Below are 13,184 nucleotides of genomic sequence, written 5' to 3'. Positions count from 1 at the left end.
TAACACGTGGAATAGCGCACCCTAGATTGCCGCACGCACTAGCTGCTACCGCCTCCTTTTGAGCAGGCGGTGGATTTCCGGCTAGCGCGCGCTAATCCGATGCATGCGATAAAACCGCTAGTGCGGCTTTGTAAAAGGACCCCTAGGTCTATGGCTGATGCCAGCTCTAATCTCAAAATGGCTACCGTGACCTCTAGTGGCAGTCTCCCATAACTGCAGCTAGAAATCACAGCAGCCATATTTGGAGAGGACATGGGCAAGAACGACTACCAACTACCCAGGGATGGATGATATGCCCAGGGAAAGGGGGCTTGTTTTCTGCATGGGGGAGGGAGGGAAGGAGGGGGATAGTTCTGTGCACAGAGAAGGGGGAGAGAGTGGTGGCTCATTCCATGTAGGGAGTGGGCCAAAGCTGAGGGATTTTGACCAAAGCCGAGTGGCACATTTTGGTTGCAGATTAGGGTGACCAGGTGACCCATTCCAGAAGAGAGAATTTTTGGCCAGTCCTGGGTTTCTGCGAACCTCATCCTGGTGCATTATGGAACCTGCAGCACTGATTTCAATGGACAAAATCATGCACTACAAATACAGCACTGCTTTGGAATTAATGTTAAAATCAGGACTGGCCAAAAAGTCTCCCTTCTGGAATGGGTCACCTGGTCACCGTACTGCAGATTCAAATTTGTCTGAAACCAAAGAAACCAGTTTAGGTTACTCTCTTAACTGGGGTGCTTAAAAGGAGACGCCCATTTAAGAATTGCCCCCATATTGTGTGTTCTAGGCACTACTTTTTCTGAGCATCTACAATACTGTTCCACATGCTGGAGTGGCTTATAAATTACTCCTCACCCCCAGATCTCAAGGTGTTCCCAGGAATTTTAGCCCCCTTCACTTCTAGGTTCTTATGTCCTATAATTGTTCTTGGCCCCCAAAGAAGGAATGAAGGTCTGGTGGAGATCTTTTATTTATTACAAAGACATTCATCAGTGGAAGAGAATATTCAGCAGGGTTCTTCCACTATGAACTCTTTCAGCCGGTAAAGAGGCACATGAGCCAGATCTCTTTCCTACACTACCCTCTACAATTCCTTGCGCTCATATTTTGGAACATTATGTGGCAAGCTTTGCACAATTCTAAATGATATATTTCATTACTGGGACAGCTCATTTCCACTTCCTCAGGGCTGTTGCTTTGCTCTGGCTGCAGTTTCCATAGCCTGCAAAGCTGTTTTCAATTTCACAATCGTGGAACGCAGTAGAACATCCCAGAGAAGAAAAAAATGTCAGTTCCTCTGCAAGTGAAAAGAAAGGCAAGAGGACTGTATGCCAGTATCCACATTTGTTCTGCAACTAGAGCGGGCGTGTGAATAATCCTGCATTATGTATTTATTGTGGTATAAGGAGGTGCTGAAAAGGTTCTCATCCCAACCAAGAAGAGAATTACACGAATATGGTTCAATCAATGATCTGAAACAGTGTCAAAACATAGAATGTCATTTCTGCAAATTGGCTCTTAACAAAATAAGGTAACACTCTTTTCAGCTACAGTGGCAAAATAATGTTCAGAATTTAGGAAGTTGGTTGGTTGGGCTGAGAACTTTTCAGCACCCCCACATATGTAATAAAAGTGAGCCAAGTATAGAACAATAAAGCCATTTTGACATCACTGATGAGGCTGGCTCTTATTGGTAGAATGAGGCATTATGACATCACAGTATGAGCTCTGGTTACCAGAGACAAACTCTTCACACTAAGGGGGTCCTGAAAAGTTCTCAGCCTGACCATAATTCAGTCAATGATCTGAAATAAGGTCAAAACATAGAATTCTGTTTCTGCACATTGGCACTTAACGAAATAAGATAACACTCTTTTCAGCTACAGTGGCAAATAACGCTCAGAATTTAGGAAGTTGGTTGGTTGGGCTGAGAACTTTTCAGCACCCCCTCATAATTTTGGGCCTCTGAAGACTGTTTTCTTCTATGGTTACATTAGAGCCAAGCCTCTCACAGTGGGCTTGATTCAGCCTGTACAGTGTTCCTTAAATTTATGAGAGGGCTTTTCACCTAGTGAGAAGCCATTAAAATGTGTCTAGAGGCGATCGTATTTCTCCCAACAGGGACACAACATGCTTGATAGAGCCATAAATTAAACAAAGGTGGAATTTGCTACTAGGACTGGAATGTGCATTCCCAGCTCTCCAGGCCAGAGTTGCAAGAAAAAATGCAGCAGCAGCAACAGCTTGGTTAACTGGTAGCAGCCCATTGTTGCCAGCGGTATCTATTTATTTAAAAATTTATATACTGCATAAATACTATGCGGTTTACAAAATTACATGCATACATATTAAAAATACTAAAACATGTTTCGACAGAACAAACACAGTAAAACAGTAACAGTCGCGTTACTAAAACCTTTTTTTCAAATTCATCCAAGATCGAAAGACAGTAAAAAGACAGTAAAAACATTTACAGGAAGGTAATTTTCTTAAAAAAACAACAACAACGCACCTAGTTGGGGCAATGGTGGGGAATGTGAAGGAAATTCCAACACATTCCCAGTTGATGACCTCTCACGATCTGGTTCAACTTTGCCACATGCTTTCTAGTATGGTGACCTAACTTCAGGCCTTCTCTATCCTGCATCAATAGAAATGCTAACGGTGCTCCAAAAGATAGACAAACGGCTGAAGACAGGAAGACATATGGAGAATAACGAGTGCATCATTTTGTAATGTTCTCTGCCGTCAGGCAAACGACCTGGGATGGTCAAAGGCTTTGAAATCCAGCTTCAAGCCAGTTTTAACCTGCAAAGAATTTCAATGTATTCCCAATGAGGTTGAAACTAGGTTAGAATAGCTGAAGAGCTCGCCACACTTTCTGAGTATATTTTGGGGAGGGAATATGAGGGCGGACTAGCAGTTTCCTCCTGCTTCCATATGGCTCCAGAAAAAGGAGGATGGATTAAAACATCTGGGTTTTACTTCCATTGCTTTCAGTCGTCGGAGGCCTGGAGCAGGAGGGACTGAGCACCCCTCCTGCTTCCAACTTTAAAGATACAGGAAGGGGAGTGGGTCCAGCAGGGGGCATCCTTTGGGTGGCAGGAGGGCGTCAGCAACCCTCCTGCCATTTGTTTTTGGGGATGGAGGAGTAGTAGATATGGCAGGAGGGAGTGGGAACCCTCCTGCCATAATTTTAAGAGCCGCGGTTTAAGGCACGGGCCCGGCCGGGCCGATGGCAGTTTTGTGATGGCAGGATAGAGTTGGAATCACTCCTGCCATAATTTTAAAAGGGGCATCATATTTTTGGGTTCAGGGAGGGAGGAGGAGGGGGGTTTAATTTTTTTTTAATTGGGCTGATATTTTGCATGTGTAAAACACGCAAAATATCTGCCCGATTATAAAAAAATTTAAAAAGCTAGCAGAAGCCCCGACAGCAGTAACAGGAGGCTGCTTTTCCTGTCACTACTGTCAGGACTCTAGCGATCCATTCAGTCGGTTGGGGGCGTGTTCTTAATGCGATCTTCTAAATAGCTCTCTGGGATTTATTTTTGCTTTATTAAGCTCAAAATACATTTAATAAGGCACCACATAAACGGGGCACATCAAAACAGATATATTGCATGCAAAACCTTCTATATTTGTGGACAAACAGCAATGCTATTTGCTAATTAGAGGAAAAGATCCATTAACTGAAGCACAGCACAAACATAGCTTTAGGTTTCTTGCTAAAAAGCTACCCTTTTTTCTGACTAAACAGTGCTCCAATCAGCTCATTCTTGAAAGCAAGGAATGCACATGACAAAAATATATAGATTGCATACATAGTAACATAGTAGATGACGGCAGATAAAGACCCGAATGATCCATCCAGTCTGCCCAACCTGATTCAATTTAAATTTTTAAATTTTTTCTTCTTAGCTATTTCTGGGCAAGAATCCAAAGCTTTACCCTGTACTGTGCTTGGGTTCCAACTGCCGAAATCTCTGTTAAGACTTACTCCAGCCCATCTACACCCTCCCAGCCATTGAAGCCCTCTCCAGCCCATCCTCCACCAAACGGCCATATACAGACACAAACCGTGCAAGTCTGCCCAGTACTGGCCTTAGTTCAATATTTAATCTTATTTTCTGATTCTAGACCCTTTGTGTTCATCCCATGCTTCTTTGAACTCAGTCACAGTTTTACTCTCCACCACCTCTCTCACTAGCGCATTCCAGGCATCCACCACCCTCTTCGTAAAGTAGAATTTCCTAACATTGCTCTTGAATCTACCACTCCTCAACCTCAAATTATGTCCTTTGGTTTTACCATTTTCCTTTCTCTGAAAAAGATTTTGTTCTACGTTAATACCCTTCAAGTATTTGAACATCTGAATCATATCTCCCCTGTCTCTCCTTTTCTCTAGGGTATACATATTCAGGGCTTCCAGTCTCTCCTCATACATCTTCTGGTGCAAGCCTCCTATCATTTTCGTCGCCCTCCTCTGGACCACCTCAAGTCTTCTTACATCCTTCGCCAGATATGGTCTCCAAAATTGAACACAAAACTCCAAGTGGGGCCTTACCAATGACCTGTACAGGGGCATCAACACCTTCTTCCTTCTACTGACTACGCCTCTCTTTATACAGCCCAGCATCCTTCTGGCAGCAGCCACTGCCTTGTCACACTGTTTTTTCGCCTTTAGATCTTCGGACATTATCACCCCAAGGTCCCTCTCCCCGTCCGTGCATATCAGCTTCTCTCCTCCCAGCATATACAGTTCCTTCCTATTATTAATCCCCAAATGCATTACTCTGCATTTCTTTGCATTGAATTTTAGTTGCCAGGCATTAGACCATTCCTCTAACTTTTGCAGATCCTTTTTCATCTTTTCCACTCCCTCTTCGGTGTCTACTCTGTTACAAATCTTGGTATCATCTGCAAAAAGGCACACTTTTCCTTCTATCCCTTCAGCAATGTCACTCACAAACATATTGAACAGGATTGTCCCCAGCACTGATCCCTGAGGGACTCCACTATTCACCTTTCTTTCCTTCGAGCGACTTCCATTAACCACCACCCTCTGGCGTCTGTCCGACAGCCAGTTTCTGACCCAGTTCACCACTTTGGGTCCTAACTTCAGCCCTTCAGGTTTGTTCAACAGCCTCCTATGAGGAACTGTATCAAAGGCTTTGCTGAAATCCAAGTAAATTACATCTAGCATAACTTAATTTGCAAAAGGTTAAAAACAGATACAGACCTTAGCATGGCTTCTACTTCATTGCAAATGGAGGTTTGCAACTGCACAATGGTGACCTCATTGTGAGATCATCAAGGTGCACCTGCAAGGTAGAATGCCACAATTAAAATATATTATGGGGAACTAGTTGTGATTTGAAACCATGACTTCTGGAAGATGAGCACAGGGCTTTTACTTATTAAGCTATAGCAGCTTCCAGGCAGGTGTCTCTGACTACCTTGTGATATAATAGCTTAGGGCAGAAAACTGGTAAGTCTATAAGTTGCCACCTGCCTCTGTCAAAACTACACTATACTGTATTATTCAATTGTTTTTTGTATCCCATGTGCCCCAAACTCAGTATTTAATTGTTTTCCTGTAGATTCCTTACCTTCTTCTCAATTCCTCTGGACCTGAGATAAGACCTAGAATGCACCCAGTGTTTTTTGGTGAAAGCATTGAAGTTAACCCTGAGCCTAAGCAAGAAATTAGGTACGTATGCTATTTATGCTCTTTTCCCCCCGAAAGAGTTCAATATATTTTAACTAGGCCTGTGCAGAGCCACAAACAAAAATGGCTGCTGTGAGCTCCTGTGGTCTCACCAGGCTTTAAAAGTAAGGTGTGGAGAGGTTCGGGAGGCAGAGTGGCTCAGGGTGTAGAAACTTGTGTGAATAACCAAAGTCATGAGTCCTAAACCCGCGAAAATGGAGGGAGGGGGGCCTTTAGTGTGCAATAGAGAATGATGTGGGGGGAAAAAATTTGTCCCTGTCCCTACGAACTCCATCTCAATCCCTGCCATATCCCCATTCCGCGAAGAACTGATGGTTTGGCGGTATATAAAAATAAACTATTATTAAAAATAAACTATTATTCTGGCAAAACCAGAGAGACTCAGCCAGAGGAAGGTTGCCGTGGCTTACCATGGGAAACAGTCGCTGCATCATTCTCTAGTGTGCAACTCAAAAAGGAGCATGGCCATGGGAGGAGCATGGGCAGGTCATGAGTGTTCGCTAAAGAAGCTCACAGTATTACCAAATACCTGTGATCCGCACCTAACTTATGCACCAGGATTTACAACAGGTTTCAGTTGCTGTAAATCTTCGCGTCCAAAATTTGGCTTGGAAATCAACTCTAAGCGTAATTCTATAAATGGCGTGCAACTCGGAACACTGTTTATAGAACAGCGTGGATTTTTTGTGGCACCCAAATTTGAGTGCCATGCACTGAATCTAGTCCTAAATGTAGATCTTTTTTGATAATACTCCTTTTTGATAATTCTCCAGAAGTCTAGAAGGAAATACAGTGGCGTAGCGAGGGTGACCAGCGCCCGGGGTGGTGGCACCCCTCTCCCGCCCCCTCCCCTGTCACGCATGCCCACACCCCTTCCCTGTACCTTTTTAATTTCGCTGCGAAGAACGTTCTGCTTATGGGAGGAAGTGAGGTCAGAGAGGGCTCCGAAGCCAACCCAGGTAGTAAGTTCTTTGCTGCTCACGCCAAAGTTAAAAAGGTATGGGGAAGAGGGGTGGAGAGGAGGAGGGGTGCTGGTACCCCAAGGAAGACCGTATTTGGGACGGACCGCCCCCTTCGCACCCGCCTTACTATGCCACTGAGGAAATATTCTACCTGACCGAGCCTCAGTACTCATACCCGTCTGGCATGGTGATTTCCAACTCAACTTGAGTTACTCAACTCAACTTGAATCACTCAACTCGAGTTACAGATAATGTTCTCTTGCAGACAGAAAAGGCTCATCTTTTGTGAATATTTGAAAGCCTTTCTTTTTCAAACACTTTTTTTAGAATGACTCTTAATATTGTGCTATTACTTTATATCGGTAATCCTTTTTGTGAACTTCCTCGAACCCTAACATTGGTTTGAGGATGATATGATATAACAAGACAAAAGATTAGATTAGATCTGATAACTCTCCTTTCAAAATCCAAGCTCAGGGTGATTTGTGTGTAGGTTCAGAAGATATTTTTCTGCCCCCAGTTTATAATCTAAGGGCTACATTTAGTAATCAGCATTACAATGAACATTATTGATGATCTGGCTCCATTGCTAATAATGGAAATTGCATTAAAGGTGCTTAAGTTCAAAGTGCTGCACTAGTGTACTAAGGGGAGTAGGTAGTGGAGGCAACTTGTCAGGGACACCGGCATCTCTCCCCCCCCCAATGTGTGGGTCTCTTAAAAAGTGCATTCCACCTCCCCCCCCATGCCCCCTGAATCTCTTGCAGTTGTTACTGGCAGCAAGCAGGATCTCATCCCAGTCCTCCCTCTGATGTCACTTCCTGTTCACAAGCCCAGAAAATAATATTAGAAGGCAGGCTTATCTGGCGTGAGTAGGGTGTAGGAGACCCTGCTAACTGCCTGTAACAACTACAAGAGGTACTGGAGGGTTTGAGAGGGGGGGGGGGGATGCCAGGTGCCACCACTCATTGCTATGCCACTGAAGTGCTGTTGCAAGTTTGGATGTGCATAAAACACATGCACTTGTTTAGATTTCAGAAAGATCTTAATCTTGATTTTATAAAACTGAGGAGACATAAATATTTGAAACTGAAAAACGTGCATTTGGAAAATGGTGAGTGGTTTGGGCAGAACTAGAGCAGGCCTAAAAAATAATAATAATCAGTTTATATACCGCAAGGCCGTAAAGTTCTATGCAATTTATAATAGTTAAAAAAAACAATAAAAGGTGTATTCCTTTTTTTTAAAAAATGTATTGATTTTTTAAACTTCAAAAGTACAATACACAAATCTATATCATATAATTAGTTAACAAAAGCACATTCAACTTACAAATATGCATAACCAACCATTTCCCCCCCCCCCCCACAATGATTATTCAATAAAACATAGAAACATAGACTATCCCAATAACCTTACCCTATTCAGATTAAAAATATCCTCCCATCCCAGGTGGACATACTCAAAAGTCAAATTAGGACAGAAATAGCCCCTCCCCCACCCACCCTTTCCTGGATGTGTACAAAAATAAACCAAAACTGAAGGTGTATTCCTCATTTCAGAAGGATGCTATGAAATCCACTGCTTGCACTCATATAGTTAAGTGACCAAAGTTAGGGCAACTTTTTCATGTACCGTATTTTCTCGTCTATATCCCACAGGTACTACACGATTTCACATTTTGAAGGGGCTTGCCTCGGGTTATACATGAGTGCAGGCAATACAAGCTTTTACACGCAGAATGATGATTTTAAACAATAAAAATCCTCCTTAACACATATTTTTGAATGTTTCAAGTTGTTCTATTTCTGCATTTACAACAATTTGACAATATCAAAAATACACTGGAAAGGAAACGAAATGTATTTGTCCTCATGACGCAGGCCAACACATTTCTAAATCTTCAAAGCACTGGAAAGGTGTGGCCTATCCAATTAAACCAAAAGCGTGCTTACCCGTGGGTTTTACATGGACACGTGTTATATACAGGTGCGGGGTATATATGAGAAAACACGGTAGTCCTATTTAGCTATGCGAGCATCGGCATTGAATATTGCCAGCACCCACATAACTCCCAGAATGCACCTCTCCTGCCTTGATTTGAGATGACTATTTAGTGTCAATATTCAGCATCACAACCTGAATATAGAGGGCCAACTCTGCCCAACTAAACTTTTTGTGGCTGTGACCACTGTTCCCTCTTAAGATAAGTGAGGGCTCCTCCACATAGAGCCCTGCCAGTGGGAGGTGCTGTTTCGGTATTTCATTTTCATTAGTGAGGGATAGGCAAGTTCTGCAAGGCTCTAGGGATTCTGCCTGTCTCTAGAAAATACAGTATTGAAACTAGGGTTACCAGATTTTCCAATTGGAAGATCCAGACTCCCTAGACCCGCCCCCAGACCTTCCCAGTTCCCGCTGCCTGGGCATCTATGCATGTACGGATGCCCTCCTGCCTGACGATGATTTGTTGGAAGCTTTTCAAAACCCGGACAAAGTGCTGGATTTTGAAAAGCCGTCTGGACCCCCAGACGTGTCCGGGAAAATCCAGATGTCTGGTAACCCTAATTGAAACAGCAATGCAGTTCAAGTTCAAGTTTCAAGTTTAATGGTTCTTTTGATTAATCGCTTAATCATATTTCTAAGCGATGAACAGTTTAAAATACATTTAGTGGGAAACAATATAATACAAACTTAAATAATAACATTGGGTTTAAGATTAACTCATCATACTCATAACACAAGGAAAAAAAAGGGATGCGAAATACAAATCAATATAGAAAAGCAGAACAAAAAGGGAAAAGTACAAGAGGGAAACAAATAAAAAGCATAATATAATACAGCAAAAATCGCTGGCCTATGGATTATTAAATTAAGTACCAAAGGCGTCTTTAAAAAGAAATGTTTTTAAATTACTTTTGAATTTTCCCAGATCCTGTTCTTTTCGTAAATAAATTGGAAGGGCGTTCCAAGTCTGTGGGGCAGTAACCGAAAAAATAAATTGCCGTCTTATATTAATGATCTTAAGCGAAGGAATAGTTAGTAAATTTTGTTCAGTTGGAGGACTCCAGCTCAGATTAGAGGGACCACTGTCAAATATAATAATGTGACCCTTCCTAGAGATGCAAAATAATGACATGACCTGGGCAGGCTCTCCATAGATGTGATCCCACATGGGGGTTTTGTGACACCATTTAGGGTCCTGATCCAGAGTGTTGCTATAAGTAGGGTTACCAGATTTCCTCTTTTAAAAAAGAGGATATATGGCCCCAGCCTGTTCTGGCCCCAGCCCCGCCCCATTCCTGCCCCATCCCCCCTCCCCCCTACATGAACCTCATGTTTCCTTCCTCGAGCTCCAAGCTGCGTCTGGAGGGCCTCTGCCCATGCATGGCCGTTGATGCGATGATGTCACATGCATGCGTACATGTGCGTGGCATCATCACGTAGATGTCCAGAGCCTTCCAAAACCTGGATAAGCTGCCATGTTTTGGAAATACCTCCGGGCACACAGAGAGTCCTCTAAAAAGAGGACATGTCCGGGTTTTCATGGACATCTGGTAACCATAAAAGGTAAACTATCCAACACCCTTCTAACAAAATAAAACACTCCTTAGATGAGGAAATAAACCAGAGTCTTAATATATCAATCTCTGACACTGCACAAGCTGAAAAGACACATTAAATACCCAGAACGAAGGAAAAGGCCTCAGAATCCCACCCACACCACCTTGGAATGAAATAAAGTGTGGGAAATAAACCGGCCGGTTTAATGGTTTTTGTGGTTTATTTCCTCATCTAAGGAGTGTGTTATTTTGTTAGAAGGGTGTTGGATAGTTTAGTATTTACCAACCTTCCTAAACTTGTGTTTGTTGGTCTAACCCAGGGGTAGGCAATTCAGGTTTTCAGGATATCCACAGTAAATATGCACGAGATAGATTTGCATCTCAAGGAGGCAGTGCATGCAAATCCATCTCATACATATTCATTGTGGATATCCCGAAAACCTGACCTGGCTCTGGCTCTCGAGGACCGGAATTGCCTATCCCTGGTCTAACCCTAAAAGGTAAAACAGACAATAAGTTCTGTTCATGTAACTCTGTTTAATACACACAAAACTCAAGCTACACACATAGCTAAGAATATTGACCCCCCTAATATAGAAAGCTTGTGTACTTGAGGGTAGCACCATGGCTATATAGCAGGGGTCTCAAAGTCCCTCCTTGAGAGCCGCAATCCAGTCGGGTTTTCAGGATTTCCCCAATGAATATGCATGAGATCTATTTGCATGCACTGCTTTCATGGTATGCTAATAGATCTCATGCATATTCATTGGGGAAATCCTGAAAACCCGACTGGATTGCGGCCCTCAAGGAGGGACTTTGAGATCCCTGCTATATAGATTGTCTTCAGTATAAAGGCGTAGGACAGGGGTAGGCAATTCCGGTCCTCGAGAGCCGGAGCCAGGTCGGGTTTTCAGGATATCCACAATGAATATGTATGAGATGGATCTGCATGCACTGCCTCCTTGAGACGCAAATCTATCTCATGCATATTTATTGTGGATATCCTGAAAACCTGACCTGGCTCCGGCTCTTGAGGATTGGAATTGCCTACTATTGGCGTAGGACAAAAGAAAAATGCTAAGAAAGAAAGTGTATCCTTAATAAAGGTCTGTCTGAAAAACACAGTGCTGACTAAACGACCCCTGTCCCTCAGTACTTGTCCTGTTTTATTTTCCCATAGTTGCTAATGTTATGTGTATTATCTTTTATTGTTTTGCTCCTACAGATGCAACTCGGAGATTAAATACTATTCCGAAAAGCGCTACAGAAATCACATCTTCTTTGTACCCTTCCCTACAGTCACCTCCTACAGTGAAACGGTCATCGCCACCCCTAATTGCACATGGCGGAATTACAAGTCCCAGCTGGTTTTCGAACCTCGACAGAAGCCCCTGAGGTTTCAGACCACCACCATTATCTTTCCCAAACGTGCAAAGAACATTTTTAGGACAACCTTGAACTACAACTTGGGATGTTCCAAACGATGGTTTGCGTCGAGTGTGCAGCTGGCGTTGTGCGAGGAAAGCAGCCCATGTGCTATCTACACGGAGAGTCTTTAATTTCTTTCTGGGACCACTGGCATCCACCTGTATTGACATCTGAGTGGGGTGAAGGGAGGAGGGGCTACACCGGAGACAAAGATTTGACTGACAGCCTCCTGGCAAGGTGAAACCTACTTGGACTGAGGAAGCTGCATTTGAGCAAAAAAGCATAGACGTTTTGCCAAGTGCATTCATCTCGCGCTGGTTTCAAGCAAAAATAGTTAAAATATTTTTCTGGATGCCTGATTTTTTTTGTGCAAAAACAAACAAACCAAATTACATATATGAACTGTATCAATATTTTGGTACCTTTTGTAAATTGTTTCAGATACTCAACTTTTTATTCACAGAATATTGTATATTTTTACTGCTTCCTAAGCTTGTAGCTTAGCATGTCACGTTATTACCATAGATGTAAATGGCTCTTTAGCACACACAGTCGGTTGAATGTTGAAACACCAGACTTCTGCACAGTGCTCTGTAGGAGAAATGTTTGGACCCTTCAGTGTACAGAAATATCAGCCAAGCTGAACTGAATACAACAAGCAACAATGCCTGGTTACAAATACAAATGTTTCTTACAAAACAAATGTTCTCTAAGATTTTCTCTAAAAGAGAGGAAAAGATCTGAGATGCTTTTATGCTGGCAACACTTTGTTTCAAAACAACAGTGTTGTCTTTCATTAGTCTGAAAATCTCCCAGTATTTGTAGAAAGAATGCAGCCGCACAAGACAGAAGTCACCAGTGGTGCATGAATTAAATGATGCTGGTGGAGGTAGCAGATCTTTGCAATAGCACACAAAAGAATTCATGCCACCACCCCCTCCTACATAGAATCCAAGCAACCCATCTACATCCCCACCCGCACCCTCCGCTCAGAATCGGAGACACGCCTATGCATTCCCCCCCCCACCCCCCCGGAAGGTCCCTCCTCTCAGAAACCACCCGCAAACGCTCCTACAGCCACTTCATTCCCCAACTCTGGAACCAACTCCCCCCTCAACTCAGACTACAGAACTCACTAATGACATTCCGGAAAATGGTAAAGACCCTCCTCTTCAACTAAAGGTCACCCTCAGTCTACACCCAACCCCCTTAAACCCCACCTCTACCCTTCTTTCTCCATTCTAATCTTCTGCCTAAATTTCTGTACAGTCCACTCTCAGCCTATACTCAAATAACTTGTATCTAAACTAAACTGCTTATATTTAACTTACTGTTCTTAATTTAGTCCCTATATCTAAACTGCTGCACAGTCTCGTATGTCCAAGTATTTAAATCTACTGTATAATCTTGTATGTCCAAATCACTCCATTGTGAATGTTTACTTGTAAACCGTTCTGAGCTACTGGGAGGACGGGATAAAAATCTAAATAAATAAATGAAGCCCATGGG

The 13,184-nt window shown here is 42.9% G+C and overlaps 1 protein-coding gene across 1 annotated transcript in view; it reads left to right on the top strand.

The window, feature by feature from the left end:
• RFLNA (refilin A) overlaps positions 1–12,692 on the top strand; it is a 48,762-nt gene extending 36,070 nt beyond the window's left edge. Inside the window, exons 3-4 of the mRNA XM_033956303.1 lie at positions 5,598–5,707; positions 11,473–12,692. Coding sequence (XP_033812194.1) covers positions 5,598–5,707; positions 11,473–11,806 — 444 coding nt within the window. The 3' untranslated portion in view covers positions 11,807–12,692. The remainder of the gene's footprint in view (positions 1–5,597; positions 5,708–11,472) is intronic.
• Positions 12,693–13,184: the final 492 nt, after the last annotated feature.

Source organism: Geotrypetes seraphini, chromosome 8, assembly GCF_902459505.1.
Source record: "Geotrypetes seraphini chromosome 8, aGeoSer1.1, whole genome shotgun sequence".
In the NCBI taxonomy this organism is placed as follows: domain Eukaryota; kingdom Metazoa; phylum Chordata; class Amphibia; order Gymnophiona; family Dermophiidae; genus Geotrypetes; species Geotrypetes seraphini.
The sequence above is the reverse complement of the archived record's forward strand: the minus strand, read 5'-3'. Positions and strand labels throughout refer to the sequence as shown.